General features: G+C 51.1%; 1 protein-coding gene across 4 annotated transcripts; it reads right to left on the bottom strand.

The window, feature by feature from the left end:
• Nucleotides 1–251: 251 nt before the first annotated feature.
• Nucleotides 252–7795, bottom strand: TRIM56 (tripartite motif containing 56). 4 transcript variants are annotated; one of them, XM_032327221.1, is made up of 3 exons: nt 7637–7795; nt 6762–6899; nt 252–6645 (listed from the first exon to the last, which is right to left on the bottom strand). In XM_032327221.1, exon 3 carries the CDS (start codon nt 6642–6644, stop codon nt 4329–4331), a length of 2316 nt encoding a protein of 771 aa, XP_032183112.1. In that variant the 5' UTR covers nt 6645; nt 6762–6899; nt 7637–7795; the 3' UTR covers nt 252–4328. The 4 variants fall into 4 exon arrangements, with proteins under 4 accessions (XP_032183112.1, XP_032183110.1, XP_032183113.1 ...); XM_032327219.1 differs by having other exon boundaries at nt 6762–6864; XM_032327222.1 differs by having other exon boundaries at nt 7652–7795.
• Between the last annotated feature and the right edge of the window lie 8198 nt (nt 7796–15993).

The following is a 15993-nucleotide window of genomic DNA, read 5'->3' as shown; positions in this document are numbered from 1 at the left end:
CCCCAAAGCTCCTTCCTAATCACATCTTTATATACAGGCCCTTCTCTACCTGGTCCCGAAGGCTCCTCACCTTGGGCTTCAGGTGAGGTCCTGCCTTGACCCCACCGTACCTACCCCACTCTCCTACCGAAGGCCATCCGTGGTCCCTGGAAAACCTATTTTTGCTCCTGTCCTGATCCATTTCATTAAACAATATTCACGAACCAGCTGGGCAGGCCGGTTCTGCTATCTTCAGTCAAGCTACCTGTGTCCCTAAGCCTGCGTTTGAATTTGGTCCTTCTCTGCTAGGAACATCTTCCCAAGTAGGTCCCGGCCGCTCTCTGCTCCAACGGGTCCAAAATTGCTGTCCACGCCAAAGCAGACCTCTGTGCCCTGTCCAGTCTCCCGCTTCATTTGCAGGAGAGCGGTAGCCATCAGCTACCCTGCCGCGGACAGATGGTCAAACACCTCACTCTTGGCACCCACCTATCGGATCCTGCCCAGCCCAGATCACCAACCTCACCGATTTCCTTGGAAGATTTCTGACTTCCCTCTCAGACCTCTACCTCTATCTCTGTAGCTTGTGTTAGAATGACATGGATTTATAGGTACAGTAATAACAAGATTACAATGACAGGAGAGCTAGTCCCTCCCAAATTATATTTCCTCTAAATTATCCAAAGATCGGGCCACGCTTGCCATTTTGAACTTTTCCTAAGTGTCTATGGTTATCAGTCCTTCCTTGGCACAGGCTGGGTCTCAGCTGGCTTTTAGGAACAGGACTGAGTCTCAGCAAGCTGGCCATTGGTCCCTTCTGCTCCTACAGTTACTGCTGTGTCTTACACATATGGCTTCTGCAAATAATTGCTACAAAGCAAAACAAAACACCTCCTCCAAAGGAGAAACAGGAAACAGCTCTACACGGACCTTCTTGAGCTTTGACCTCAACTTACACCCCCGTGCAGGCTTACGCCGATGGAAGAGTCCGTGTTAGGTCAGGACAGATCGGTTGAGCCTGTGCCTAACCCGTACCTCGGCCTTGAACTTCATGGTGCACAAAGCACTTCCCCGTGCTCCTCCCCCAGGACTCACGAACAACCCTGTGAGGTGGGCATGAGGCCTGTTGTGGTCGTTTCACTGAGGTCCTAACTGACGTTCAGGGAAGTTAGGAAGCTAGCCAAGATCACACCGCTGTTTCGTGGAGGAGCCCAGGTCTCTGCAACCTCATTCCCTTCCTTTATTAGACACAAAGACTATGGAAGAGGTTTTCCACTCCCTCTCTCTCTACGTGAACGGCATGCTTCTTTCACCAGTATAAGCACAACCTGGAAAGTTCCAAACACGAAATGGAATGATTGATCAAGTTAATGGTCATAGTCGAATGCGGGGGCTGTGTGCGTGCGTTGGGGGTGTGTGTGTATCTTTCAGGATGTTCCTGATTTCTTAACATCTGTAGTTTAACCAAGAACTTCCTCGTGGTGCCAAGTGGGATCCCTAGGTCACGGTTAAGGTGCTGGGGATTTTACGCACAATGCTGAACTTTCCTTCCGTCTCACCTTTTGCCAGTGTTCTGTGCCTTGCTACCTCTGCCCTTTAGTGAAGAAAAGTTAGTACTTCCGTCAGTCCTCCAGTGCCAGGCCTTCCAGGATTCCTACAGCTTCCTGGAAAGTCGCACGGTCCCTGCAGCCCTGACGCATCTGTGGGACTCTCTCAGGTGACGTCCCCACGGTTCCCATGCCACTCTGCAAAAACGGTTTTTCTAACCTGAAGGTATACGATCTCCCCGAGCCTATGACTCACCGGGTCCCCCTTCACAGACAAGCAAGACACCCCTGTCTCATCTCTGTTGTGACCCAGCTGGGCCACCCCCTGGGAGGCAGATGGTGGTCTGTGTCCACAGTGTCCCCTACCAGAGATTTCCCACAAGCCAAGGTTTTGGACCACTTGGTTGGCCCGGGCTTAGACATCTGAGGTGGGAAACCTCTGGAAAGAGTCTTCCGACCCTCCTGTGCTTCTTCTACCTATTAATTCATTTCGCAGACGTTCAATGAGCACCTGCTATGAGCCATCACTATGCTCTCTGCCAAAAGAACTGCAAAGAAAAGACACTGCCCCCGCCCCACCCCCACACAACAACCCGATTACTAGTTGGTCCCCTAGAAACACCACTCTGCTCTCAATTAGTGGGCGAACTCAACAGCACCTTCCCTTGCCTTGTGCACACCCCACAATGATCTGATCACTGCTGGAAGACTCCTCGACCTCTGCATACCTCCCCCGGGGCAGGTTCCTCGGTCAGTCACCAAACAGGTCTCTGCTCCGGTGGCCCTTCCTCCCTGCTGGGGCTCCGGCCAGCCTGGAATTCTCATCCTGACCGCCGCCTCTCTGCCTCTTCCTTCCGCCGGCCAGTCTCGTTTGCGCTGATACATTCATTTGCAAACCCAGTAGCTCTTCTCCAATATCATCTCTAGAGGTTATGCTTTCTAAGTAACTATTCAAGCCTATGTGTTACCTGATGGTCAGTTATAACGAAATAGAAATGTGCATATATGGGTAGCAGCACGGAAGGACCAGAACCCAGTGTCCCAAATCACTATTTACAAATGTTGAACCTACTTCCACTCAATAACTGTTCAGATGTACTTTTACCTTGTTCCTGCCATTACGTGATCATAATTCCAAATTCTCTCTCTCTCCCTACTTGGCTATAATTGCATCACACAGCACCACGTTCTTCAAAATAGTTTTCATAGTTGTTATATGTGAAGGCAACAGCTCACGGTCCTAACAGACCACAGTCTACTTGGCTGTCCCCCACAGCCGAGCAGTTTCCAGCCAATGACTTGACATAGAAGTGGCCACAAATATCTCTGTGCAAATACTTTCTTTCTTTTGAATTATTTTCCCAGAACGTATTCCCCAAAGTGAGATAACTTAGTCTTATCGTCATTTCTTTCTACCTTGGTCGAGGATTACCAAACGGCTCTCCAAAACGCGTCTCTCCGTGGCGCCGGGAGTCTATCACTCCACGACATAATTTCTCAACGTATTTTTGGCGAATGCGAGGGGTTGACTTTATTTGCTGGCTTCCTGGCGCTGGCCTGCGTGCGTTTCCTCCTGGGTGCCGTGCCAGCCCGTTTGGTCTTTGGAACCAAGTACATCTCTCGGTCACTGTTTCTACTGGAGGCTCAGCTCTTACTCAGCCCAATTCGACATAGTTTCGTCCTCTTGACTGGCCTCCTTTCATTTCTCATTACTCTTTCCGTGCAAACGTTTGAAATTTTTATGTAATTGAATCTGTCTGCTTGAACTTGACGATTTCCCGTATCGCCTCAATGAACAAACAATGACCTCCCCAGAAAAGGGGTTTCTTTCCCCCACTCTGAATGCCCTGCACTTTCCCTCTGGACTTGCCCCAAATCCCTCTTGTTCTCATGAACATTCCATCATCCACGATCCCTACATTAAATTCCCTTTGCTAATCTCGTGACAGCTCCTGGCTTGACACGACCACCTTGGTTCTGGCGCTGCCCTGTGCCATGCAGAATCCTCCCCTGTGGATTTCATTCCTCCTCCCGGCCCGGCCCTACTATTGACTTCTCAGGTTTTCCAGCTGCTTTTTTGGTCCCACAGTCCCACACCTGGCCTCCAGGGTTCGGGGGAGGCTGTTCTCCTCAGCAATAATGGCACATCTGAGGGCCCATCCCTTCCCCTCAAGTTCAGCCAGACGAAGGCCAGATTTTTTTTCTGTACTGAGCTGGGGGCCACTCTGACCCAAGGATCTCTACTTCCTGGCTGCAGCTGTGTCAAAATCCCTGGCCTCTTGTGATCTGGCCCGTCCCCCTGTTATAGTCTCAGGGGAAGCTGGGTTCTCAGCTCTCTTCCAGAATCTGGCACATGCCTGACATCCTCTGAGCCTTTCTTGGCTCGGAGGCGTCCTTCTGCCAGCGCACCCCCCTCAAACCCCCCCAACACACACAGACTTTCCCCGGGCCATTCCATGAGGAATGGTCTCGAGGAATGCAAATCAGCACAAGCTTACAAATTTCAGAAACCTGTGGTGGAGGCAGACAGGCCCCCACAAAAAGCAGGAGGCACAGCTAGCTCCTGGCGCACCCCCCCCACCCCTGTTTCTGAGAGTCGTGGTCACACCACCGCCCTTGGTCGCATCCCTGCGCACCCGAAGACGGATTAGCAGTTTGGCACGTCACACGGAAAGGTTGCTAGCCCCTGCCTTCCGGAAAAATGCCCTCCGCCACCACATCCCAGGCAGCCTCGCCTCCCTCACCCCTCCCCACAGTCCTCCCCCCACCCCTCCCCCACCCCAGACCCTCCCCAGTCCTAGCCCTTTAACTATCAGGAGGGCGGACCCGAAAGACGTGGATGGTCCCATTACTGAGGGACACAACCAGGTGCCTGCCATCCACCATGGTGGTCACCCTGGGCTTTTCCAGGCCGTGATAGGCCGTCAGGAAGTCACCGAGCAGTGACCCCTTTGGATCCAGGATCACCACTTTGTTGACCTCGCGAAGGGTCAGAAAGATGTAGCCCTTCTTATCCACGGACACAGAGCCTGGCTGGCAGCCGTGCAGGCCTGGCCCCCGGTACTCCCCGATCACCTGACCCAGCCCGTCACAGACCACCACGCTGTTCTGCTGCCAGTCGGACCCCACAAAATTGCCCTGGGGGCTGGTGGTCAGGAACACCAGAGCCCGCAGGCCCCTGTTGGCCTTGCCCCCCGGGATAAACCGGGTGGCCAGGCTGCCTTCCATGTTGTACACCTCCACGTGGCCCGACACGCTGACGGCCACCCGGTCCCCGCTTGGCATCGCGGCCACGGCGTGGCTGGCCTGGGAGAGGCTCAAGGCCCGGCGCCACTGCACCTCGCCATCGGGGCTGATGAGGTAGAGCCGCGCGCCGGCCGAGAAGGCCACTGCCCCCTGCAGGGCGGCCACGCTGCACGGGGAGCAGCCCTCAGGGACGGGCACTGCACCCCTGTAGTCACCACTGAGGGAGAAGCGCTTCAGTGCCCTGTTCTGCTCATCGGCCACCAGGATCTCCCGGGGGCCGAAGGGACAGAGCCCTGTGATCCGAGGAGACCGCTTGTCTCCAGGCATGCGCGTGGGGAAGCTGCAGGAAAAAATGGGCCTGGGGAGGAGGCCGGAGCCCTCCAGGTTTAGCCCAGGTGCTGGGCTGGGCTCCCGGGAAATGGACTTGAGCCTGCCTTTGAACTTCCTCTTCTTGTTGGATCTGCTGCCCCTTGGGGTCTGGGCTCCTTCGTCTTCTAGGGGTGTCTGGGCTCTGTCCTCTTTTGGGGTGTGGGCTCCATCTTCCTGGGGCGTCTTGGCTCTCTCCTCCTTCGGGGTCTGGGCTCCCTCTTCCTGGGGCGTCTGGGCTCTGTTCTCCTTTGGGGTGTTAGCGCCATCCCTGCTCTGGGGCTGGATTCCACCTTGTCTCTCCGACTTGGCTCCCCCCTCTGTCTGGCTCTGAGCTTCATCCCCTCCTTGGCCTCCAGCTTCGTCTTTCCCACTGTCCTTCTGGGGCTGCTGCTCCTCAAAGCAGAGCCGTAGCAGGTGGCAGTTCTTGTCCAGGAGCCCAGGATGGAGCTCCAGCCGGGGCAGCAGGCCGGGGGCCGGCGCAGGCATCCAGGGGCAGCCCTGCAGCTGCCGGAGCCTCTGGGCAATCGCCCCTTCCAGCGAGAGGATCTCAGCCTCGCGGCCCAGGCTGAGCACCCGCCGGGCGAAGGCGGCCGCGGCCCTGGCCACCTGCTCCCGGCCCTCCAGCTCCCCCAGTCTCTCCCGAGCGGCCTCCTCCGCAGCCTCCACGTGGGCGCGTAGCTGCCCCAGCACCTCTTGCTTCTGGGCCAGGAGGGCCCGGAGCACCCCCTCGGCCACCTCCTCCACCTGGGTCCCCACCCTCGCCGCCTGCTCCCGCAGCCGGGCCAAGGCTTCCTTTTCCACCATCCGGGCGGACTCGAGCTCCGCCAGGTTGTTGTCCACGCCCGCCAGCAGCTCCTCCAGGCCGGGCCTCCGGGCGCGCACGGCCTCGGCCAGGGGTAGGCAGGGGTGGTCCAGGTGGGGGTCCAGGCGGCACTCGCGGCACAGCAGCTGGGAGCAGGGCTGGCACAGGAAGCGCAGGGCTTCCCCAGGATGCTGGGGGCACTGGGCCGCCTGGCGCTCCCGGGCCTCCTCGTCATACCAGCCTGCCCTGTAGCCCACCAGGTCCACCACCCGGTGGGTGTGGGTCTGCCGGGTGCAACGGTGGCCGTCGGCACACGCCTGGCATAGGTCGTCCGCACAGTCCAAGCACCGGGCTGTGGCCGGCCCCCCGGTGCCGGCCCCCCCCATCAGGGGACACAGCGCACAGGCAGGCTTCCCCGCGCGCAGGTCTCCGCCAGCTCGGGCCCTCACCAGATCCAAGAGCCCGTTGACGAAGAAGTTGGTCTTGAAGGCGGCCACACCCGCAGGCGGCACGGGCACGGTCTCGCGGCACTCAGGGCAGCGCAGGTGGCCGCCATCGGCCAGCTGGGCCAGGCAGTCCTGGCAGTAGGTGTGCAGGCAGGGCAACGTCTTGGGAGCGCGCAGCTGCTCCAGGCATATTTTACAGGCTAGGAAATCGCTGCTCAGGGCTTCCAGGAGGGAGGGTGAGGATCCCTGGGAAACCATGCTGCAAGAGAGGGCTCAGGGTCAGAGGGCAGAGGGTGCCTCCGCGGTCCCTCCAGCCTACCCTTCTGCCTCCCCCGCCAACATCCTCAAACTCTGCCAGGTCTGGGGGGGTCTCACCTGAATGGCCAGGAAATCTTCTGGTCTCCCAGGGCGTGTGGCCACTTGCTTTTGAGCTATGCAGTCGGAGGTATGCAAGAGGAACCACCTGCTTGCCTGGTGCCTAGGGCCGTGAGAAATGAGATCAGGAAGCCCAGCCTGGGGGAAGGACAGGGTAATGCTCAGCACTGGGCGGACAGGCCTGGAGCAAGTGTGGCCCAACCGCCCCCACCCCCACCCTGTGTGCAGAATGCTGAGGTGGGGGGGGGCGGGCAGAGAAGGGACACAGGCCTTGACTCCCGGCAGCTGGGGCAGGATAAGGGGCCCCGGTTCCTGCAGCCCCACACACCGGTCTTCTAGACTCAGGGAGCAGCATCAGGGGCTGTGGGGGCCCCACTGCCTGCCGGACTAACTTGGTAGGGGTTCTGGAGCAGAAGGAAGGCAGGCTGTGGGGAGGGGGCTGCCCCTCTCTCCTTCCAGCTGTTAGACCTCGGGCTCTCCAGGGCCAGAGTCTCATCTCCCAGAGGCCTTGCTGCCTGTCTGCTTTCCTAGAAGCCTCTGAGTTGTGTGGGTGCATCTGTGACCCCCCCTGCCCAGATGCCAGCACAGTGGCGAAATCCTCCAGGAAGGGACTGCTGGTGGGGGGGGGTCACCCCCAAACTTCTGGGGGTGAGGGCCGGGAGGACAGGCCACAGAGAGGGGGTCTTTCCCACATGGGTGTCAGGCCTCTGGTCCCAGAGTGGGGAGCTGGTGGGGTGCTCCCGCCCACCCACTCCTCTCCTCCCGCCTTCCGGGTCCCTCCCCTCCCCCCTCCCCCCTCCTCTTCCTCCCGTTCCCTTCCCCCAACTCCCTCCAGCTCAGCTCCTCCTTCAGGTGCCCTCCCCGGCCCTCCTTACCAAGCCTGATCTGACCTTGGCCTCCAGGATGGGGAGTGGGGGTACCCCCGAGGTCTGGACGCTGCTGTGGCTGGGTGCCTGAGAGAGAAACAAAACTGAAACTAATGGTACTTCAGCAACTTCCGTCCCCAGCCCGGGACACCGACGAGCACAGCCTCAGGCCCCGCCTTCTTCCCTACCCTAGCCTGGACCTCTTCCTTGGGAGGGGGGCCGCCACTCCTGGCCGCGGGACCCCTCCTGCAGGCCCCGGGGCTCCACGGGCCTCCTCAGGTTGGTCTGTCCGATCTAGCACCGGGATCCGCTCAGCCAGCTAAGTGTGTTTTTCACGCACACGCAGAGGAACAGCCTGAGGACACGTCCTCTTAGGGGAGAAATTAGTGATCCTCTGTGATCCAGAGTCCTGGGGCCAGGTCTCCCGTGAGGCAGCATAGCTACAAAACCAGTTCTCCGCGGGGGGCCCCTCAGACCTTTGCTGAGCTGGGGGACAGGCAAGGGAACCAGATAAGGAGCTTTGGAACTCGCTTAGGGAAGGCTTCCTGGAGGAGGCATCGCTTGAGATGAGTTTGAGCGGCACACAGGGGTTTGGGAGGAAGAACACAGGGGAAAAACGTTCTGGGAATGGGGAACAGCAAGACTGTGGGTGCAGAGGAATGAAATACCCCAACTCTTCCCAGTGGCTTCGAAATTTTGGATGGTTTTTGGGAAGGGGACATGGGAGTGGTGGCAGATGCCGTTATAGAGGGAGGCAGTGGCCAGATGGTAGGGGACCTTACTGTCTCCGTGAAGGAGTCTGAGTTTTCCCTGGTATCTCATGAAAAATTTGAAGCAAAGAAAAAGTGAAAGGAATTGCCACAAATACTCATATCCCTACCACTTTGATTCCATAGTTAAGACCGGATAGTGGATTTATTAGCTATCTGTCCGTGTAGGCACCCCTCTGTTCACAGGGACCCAAGGAGGGCTCCCTGTGGCAACAAGATCCAGAGAAAAGGTGGAGGGTCTGAGCCGACACCATGGCCACGGGTCAGAGAGGAGGGTGGAGGGTGCATTCTTATCTGGGGGGAGACCTCGAAGCCACGGCTCGGGCAGGCTCTGTAGGTCTGGAGGGTGAGGTTGAGGACACCCAGGCTTGCAAACTTTCTGGCCTCTGCTGTGGTTCTGATGAGGGCACTCAACAGTGCCCAAAGCGAGAAGAACAGGGCTGAGATGGCCCTCTGGGGACCAGACACTTAAGGGCCAGTGGGGGAGGGGCTGGGTGTGTGTGTAGGAGGCTGAGCAGTAGTGGTGAGAGAAGTAGGGGAAGATCCAAGAGAGCCATCCCAGGAGCCGCTGCCTTCCAGAAGGTGGAGGTGGTCAATGCTGTCGAATGCCACAGACCAGACAGGCCAGCCAACAGAAGGACATATGGGTGCAGGTGTGTCCCCAAACGTGTGCACACACCTGCACATACCTATGACCCCGTGTGTGCTTCTTTGTGCACAGTCCCGAGCGATTCACCTCATGTGTGCCGTGGCCAGACAGCATGCGGTGGGCTATGGAACAGACAGGAAATAAACAGGAAACGTTCCCCGCCCAAGAGGAGTTTTCAATCAAACAGGGGAGGTGAGAGTGTTACGAGTGGCAATAGGAGACAGCAAGGCAATGCCAAAATAATCATCGCGGTGGCTTCTTTTTGTTGGGCGCTTACCACGAGCTTGCTGTGGGGGCGTCAAAAACACAGCCTGGTTTAATCCTCACAGGAACCTGCTGACATAGGTGCGGTTATCGCCTCCGCTTTACAGATGAGGAAGTGGAGTTACAGAGAGAATAAGTCCATCTGCCCCAGGTCACGGCAAGTGCTAGGCCAGCACGAGAGAGGGAGAGTGTGATTTCTCCCGGAAGGGTGGTGGCGGTGTGGCAATCCGGAGGGCTTCATGGAAGAGGCGGCATGAACATGGCCATTCTACCCTGCCTTCCCAAACGCTGAGCAGTTGTTGAACAATGTATGCCCAATAAGACGGTTTCTTCCCCCAGAGAACAGACTCCTAAGCTAAGGGTTAACTCACCTCCAGCCCAAGTGATAAATGTTAACCACAGAGACACACATGGGAGTGGGGTGTGCAAATTCTACCCAGACGCTCGTGGTTCCTCAAGATAAGCCCAGGGGTGGGCAGGCAGAACAAAATGAAAAATTAACCTGCCTAGATCCCTAGAAGGCCTTAACGGAACAAGTCACCGTTTATAGGATTTTCGTTAAGCAAGTTTGACCTTTGTTCTGTAGGAATTTGGGGAGGCTGAGCTGAGCAAAAGTTTTTAATCTTAATGAATACAAATAATAAGGATCCTTTAAAGTAAACTGTAAAACACTCCTAGCATTCACCGTAACAAAATAACTTTTTTCCTGTGTGTATTTCCTTTGGTCTCTATCCCTACGAATTTTACCATAATTGTATCTACAGTGTGCTTCTACTTTTTGTTTACTTACCTAACTTAATGTTATGTCAACATTTTCTGTGTTCCTTTTTTTTTTTTTTTTAAAGATTTACTTACTTATTTTGCGAGGGGTTGGTGGAGCAGAGGACAGATACAGGGCTCTATCTCGGGACCCGGAGATCATGACATAAGGTGAAACTAAGAGTCAGACACTTAACCGACTGAGCTACCCAGGCGCCCCAACATTTGCTGTTTCTATACATTCTTCGTAGTTATTATTGTTAACATCTGCATAAGTTTTATGCTGTAATTTACTTAACTATTTAGAAATATGCCAGTAAGCAAGTTCCCCCCACTTAGCAATGTTCCTGATGTAAATAACGGTGTAAATATTCCCATCGGGGCTGATTTCATGCTACCAGTAATTTAACAACTGGCTGCAAAATTCCCAAAATTTAACAATGAGCTTTCAGGAGCCAGTCGTCTTTGGAAGCTTTTAGAATCTTCTCTTAGTCCCCAGTGTTCTGGTTTTCACAATGAGTACCGTCGTGCTGAGCATTTATTGGGCTTTTTCGGTCTCAAAGCACGTTTCCCTTCCAGTCTGGGAAATTCTCCTGTGTTGTTGAGGATTCTCTCCCCTCCGATTTCTCCTCCGTTTCCCCCCTCTGGAACCTCCACCATTCAGATCCTGGACCTCCCAGAGAGGTCATCCAATTTTATCTTTTCCCTCATTTTCCATTTCTGTCTTTTTGTACTGCTTTCTGGGAGACGGCTTCAACTTAAGCCTTCTAACTATTGTGTTTTTCAAATCTGCTGTCAGTTTTAATTCATGAGTATCCTAACTTTTTTTTTTTATATCTGATCTTTATTGCACTGATCTAGTATCTTCTCCTACCTTTCTGAGCACATGAATGTATTGTCACTCGTGCATGTACGTGTGTGTGTGTGTGTGTGTGTGTTTCCTTCACTTTGGGTGGTTTCTGTTTACCCCCAAGTTACTGTTTCTTCTTTCCTTCCCTCGCCCACCTCTCCCTCCGTGTTCCTCCCTGCCTGCCTGCCTTCCTCCCCTTTTTGGTGACTGTACTATTTATTATTTTATATTTCAAAATTAGCATTCTGAGGTATAATTGGCACACAGTCAAAATCACCTATTTAAGTGTATGGTTCCGTGAGTTTTGACAAATGTATGTCATTAGTAATTGTCAACACAATCATATGTAGTACAATATGGAAATAAGGAAATTGACATTGGGACAAAAGCGCATTAACCGGACTGTAGACCTTATTCATTTTTCACTGTGTGTGTGTGTGTGTGTGTGCGTGTGCTGTGTATAGTTACATACAGTTTTATTACAAAGACAGACGCATGTAACCACCAGCATAATCAACAGACCGACCTGTCCCATAAACCCTAAGAAACTCCCTTCCCCCACCCCTAACCCCTGGCAGCAGGTGAGCCTGTCCCCGGCTCTATAATTTTACCATTTCAAGAATGTTACATAAATAAAAACATAATCTATGAAACCTTTGGAGATCCAGCCAAGTTTTTATACACATGGCAATAGTTCACTCCTTTTATTTCAGGGTAATATTCCATTGTTTGGGAGTTTCCTGGTTTGTCTATTCCTCCTCTTGTTGGAAGACATTCAAATTGCTTTTCGTTTGGGTTATTAGATAGCTACTATAACCCTTTCTCTATTGGCTTATCACAAAGATAGCTACTATAACCACTTCTCTAAAAACCAGGTTTTTGTGGGAACCTAACTTTTCGTGTCTCTGGGATAAATGCTTAGAAGCATTTCTCAGTGGTGAGATAAGCATCTGTTTAATTTTATAAGAAACTACTCTATTTTCCAGAGTGATTATACCATTTTACCTTCGCATCAGGAATGAATGAGAGATTCCGTTTCTCCACATCATCACCAGCATTAAATGTTGTCAGATTTCTTTATTTTTAGTTCTAAAAGGAGTGATATCTCATTTATGGTTTTAGTTTGCATTTCCCTAATAGCTAATGATGTTGACCGTCTTTTCACGTGCTGATGTAACCATTCGTGTATCCTCTTTGGTGAAATGTCTGTTCTTTCGCCAGTTTTTTAATTGGATTTTTTTTTTTAAGAGGAAGATGGAGGGGAGGAGGGCCTGTGCAGAGGGAAGGGAGAGAAAGAATCTTAAGCAGGCTCCATGCCCAGCACAGAGCCCGACATGGGTCTTGATCTCACCACTCTGAGATCATGGCCTGAGCTGAAATCAAGAATCAGATGCTTAACTAACTCAGCAATTTCCTAGCAGATTTCTCAGCAATCTTTTCCAGTTTTCATTGTGCAGGTCTTGAACTTTTTTTTTTAAACTGTGAGACAGTATTCTTTTATTTTTCTTTTTTTTAAGGTTTTTTTTTTTTTTTTTTTTTTTTTTTTGGCAGAGATCACAAGTAGGCAGAGAGGCAGGCGGGGGTGGGGGGGCAGTTGGAAGCAGGCTCCCTGATGAGCAGAGAGCCCAATGCGGGACTCGATCCCAGGACCCTGAGATCATGACCTGAGCTGAAGGCAGAGGCTTTAAACCCCTGAACCACCCAGGTGCCCCGAGGTCTTGAACTTCTTTTGCTAAATTTGTTCTTAAGTATTTTATTCTTTTTGATGCTTTTGTGAGTGGAATTATTTTTTAAAATCTCATTTTTGACTGCTTCTTGCTAGTTTAGGAAACTCTAACTGGCTTTTATATTTTGATGTAAGATCATACAGCCTTGCTAAACTCACTTATTAGTTCCAATAGGGTTTTTTTTTCCTTTTTATAAGTTCCTTAGGATTTTCCACATACAAGACGATGCCATTTATGAATAAAGACAGTTTAATTTCTTCCTAGGATCAGTTTCTTTAGAAGTAATCTGTCCACTTTTATTTTTTTTTTTCTTTCCTTTTTGTACTGGCTAGAATCTACAGAAAATGTTGGATAAGAGTGGTACGATCAGACATCCTCGTCTTGTTCTTGGTCAGAGGCAAAAAGTAGTCAGTCTTCACCATTAGCTTTGCTGTTAGCTGTATGTTTTTTGCAGATGCCTTCTATCACATTGAGGAAATCCCCTCTTTTCCTGCTTTGTTGAGAGTTTTGAAGTTTTAAAAAATCATGAGAATTGAATTTTCCAAATTCTTTTTCTGCATCTGTTGAGATCATAATCACACATTTTCCTTTGTTCTATTAATGTGATACATTACTTTATTTTTAGAGTGCTAGCGATGTTGCAGTCCTAGAATAAACTCCATTTAGTCATAGTATATAATCCTGTTTATGTGCTGCTGGATACGGTTTCAAAATATTTTTTAAAAAATTTTTGTGTCCAGGGGCGCCTGGGTGGCTCAGTAGGTTAAAGCCTCTGCCTTCAGCTCAGGTCATGATCTCAGGGTCCTGGGATCGAGCCCCAAATCGGGCTCTCTGCTCGGCAGGGATCCTGCTTCCTCCTCTCTCTCTGCCTGCTTCTCTGCCTGCTTGTGATCTCTGTCTATCATATAAATAAAATCTTAAAAAAAAAAATTTGTGTCTGGGGGCATCTGCCTGGCTCAGTCAGAAGGGCATGTGAGTCTTGATCTTGGGTCATGAGTTTGAGCTCCACATCGGTGTAGAGATCACTAAAAATAAATAAGTAAAAACTAAAGAAAATGTTTGTATCTATGTTCCTGGGTTGTACTGGTTTACTATTTTATTTTCTTGTCAGGTCTTCGTCTGGCTTTGATATCAGGGTAATATGAACCTTATGAAACAGGTTGGGAAATGTCCCCTTCTCGTGTGTTTCCTGAAAGGGTTTATATAGAGCTGATATTATTTCTTCCCTAGAAGTTTGATAGAGAAGTGCCTGGGTGGCTCAGTCGGTTAAGCATCTGCCTTCGGCTCAGGTCATGATCTCAGGGTCCTGGGATCGAGCCCCGCATTGGGCTCCCTGTTCAGCGGGGAGCCTGCTTCTCTCTCTGCCTCTCCCTCCTTTTGTGCTGTCTCTCGCTCATGCTCTCGCTCTCTCAAATAAATAAATAAAATCTTTTAAAAAAATACTCCCACCATGATTGATTTCAGGCTATCAACGTGAGGCCCCGGAACACAAGGCTGGGGAGAGACAGCTACCATTGGAGCTACCGGCTGGCTCCAGTAACACCACTCTCTGTCTCTTAGCAATTGTGATTTTTGTGTTTGTGTCTTCATTCAATTCCAGATATTTTCTAATTTCCCTATCTTCTTTGACCTGCAGGTTCTTTAGAAGTACATTGTTTAATTCCCAAATATTTGGGGATTCCCAGATTTCTTCCTTTTGTAGATGACTAATTTAGTTCTGTTGTTGTTGAAGAAAATACATTGTATGATTTCAATCCTTTTAAATTTACTCAGACTTGATTGATGGCCTAGCATCTGGTTTATTTTGGGCAATGTTTCATGTGTGCTTGAAAAGAACTGATGCTTTGCTGTTGCTGGGTAGAGTGTTGTGTATATATATTTGTTAGATCAGGGCGCCTGGGTGGCTCGGTCGTTAAGCGTCTGCCTTCTGCTCAGGTCATGATCCCAGGGTCCTGGGACTGAGCCCTGCATCGGGCTCCCTGCTGTGCAGGAAGCCTGCTTCTCCCTCTCCCACTCCCCCTGCTTGTATTTCCTCTCTCGCTGTGTCTGTCTTTGTCAAATAAATAAATAAAATCTTTAAAACTTTAAAAAATATATATATTTGTTAGAACAAATTGGTTGATAGTGTTGTTCGAGTCTTTTTTTCTTTAACTTTTTTTGTTGTTTTGTTTTGTTGTTTTTTTGATCAGAGAGAGAGAGTGCGCAAGCAGGGGGAGCGGCAGGCAGAGGGAGAAGCAGACTCCGCGCTGAGTAGGGAGACCAATGCAGGACTTGATTCCAGGCTCCCGGGATCGTGACCTGAGCTGAAGGCAGACATCCAACCGACTGAGCCACCCAGGTTCCCCTACATTTACAGTTTTTATAGCTTCTTCATATAATTATGAAATGTTCTTCTTTGCCCTTATTTTTGCTTTAATTTTTAAAAAATTTTAGTAAGAAGTTGATTTAAACAATAATATACTTGAAATAAAAAATTACCTCACATCCTCTAAAAGTAATTTATCACTGTTATACACACACACACACACACACAAAGGAATATTACTCAGTTATTAAAAAAAAAAAAGGGATGGAATCTTGCCGTTTGCAACAACATGAATGGTCCTAGAGGGTATTACGCTAAGTGAAATAAGTCAGTCAGAGAAAGAAAAATATCATATGATTTCACTCACCTGTGGAACTTAAGAAACAAAACAAATGAACAGGGGTGCCTGGGTGGCTCAGTGGGTTAAAGCCTCTGCTTTGGCTCAGGTTATGATCCCAGGGTCCTGGGATCGAGCCCCGCATCCGGCTCTCTGCTCCTCGGGGAGCCTGCTTCCTCCTCTCTCTCTCTCTGCCTGCCTCTCTGTCTACTTGGGATCTCTGTCTGTCAAGTAAATAAATAAAATCTTTAAAAAAAAAAAAAAAAAAGATGTGCAGCCAAACTGCAGATTTCTAGTTGAGAACATGTTCTTGGCCTGCAGGAACAGAATTCTGGACTAAAGGAGCAGTTAGCAGATACTTCCTGGCCATGAGGGAACACGCCAATTGTACCTTTGTCCTCTGTTTCCTACAGGCAGGTGCATCTATCTCATTGATGGGCTGCCCATCAGATCAAAATCCGATCTGCCTCCTTGGCAAACCTAGTCATCCACAATAGGTTTCCATCAGTTTACCAAGTGGCATATGCTTCTCAATCTTCAACCACCCTGCCCATTGCCTTCATGTTACCCCCACCGTTCTCAATCTCGACTTCTTTCTTGGGCTTTTCATCAGCGCTAGGACGAGCTACTTCCAGGATCTCCACCTGGGCACACAAGCAGTACCAGGACTGGTAAATGACAAGGGAAGTCATTTGCATTTTAAAG

Source organism: Mustela erminea, chromosome 20 (assembly GCF_009829155.1).
Source record: "Mustela erminea isolate mMusErm1 chromosome 20, mMusErm1.Pri, whole genome shotgun sequence".
Classification (NCBI taxonomy): Eukaryota; Metazoa; Chordata; class Mammalia; order Carnivora; family Mustelidae; genus Mustela; species Mustela erminea.
The sequence above is the reverse complement of the archived record's forward strand: the minus strand, read 5'-3'. Positions and strand labels throughout refer to the sequence as shown.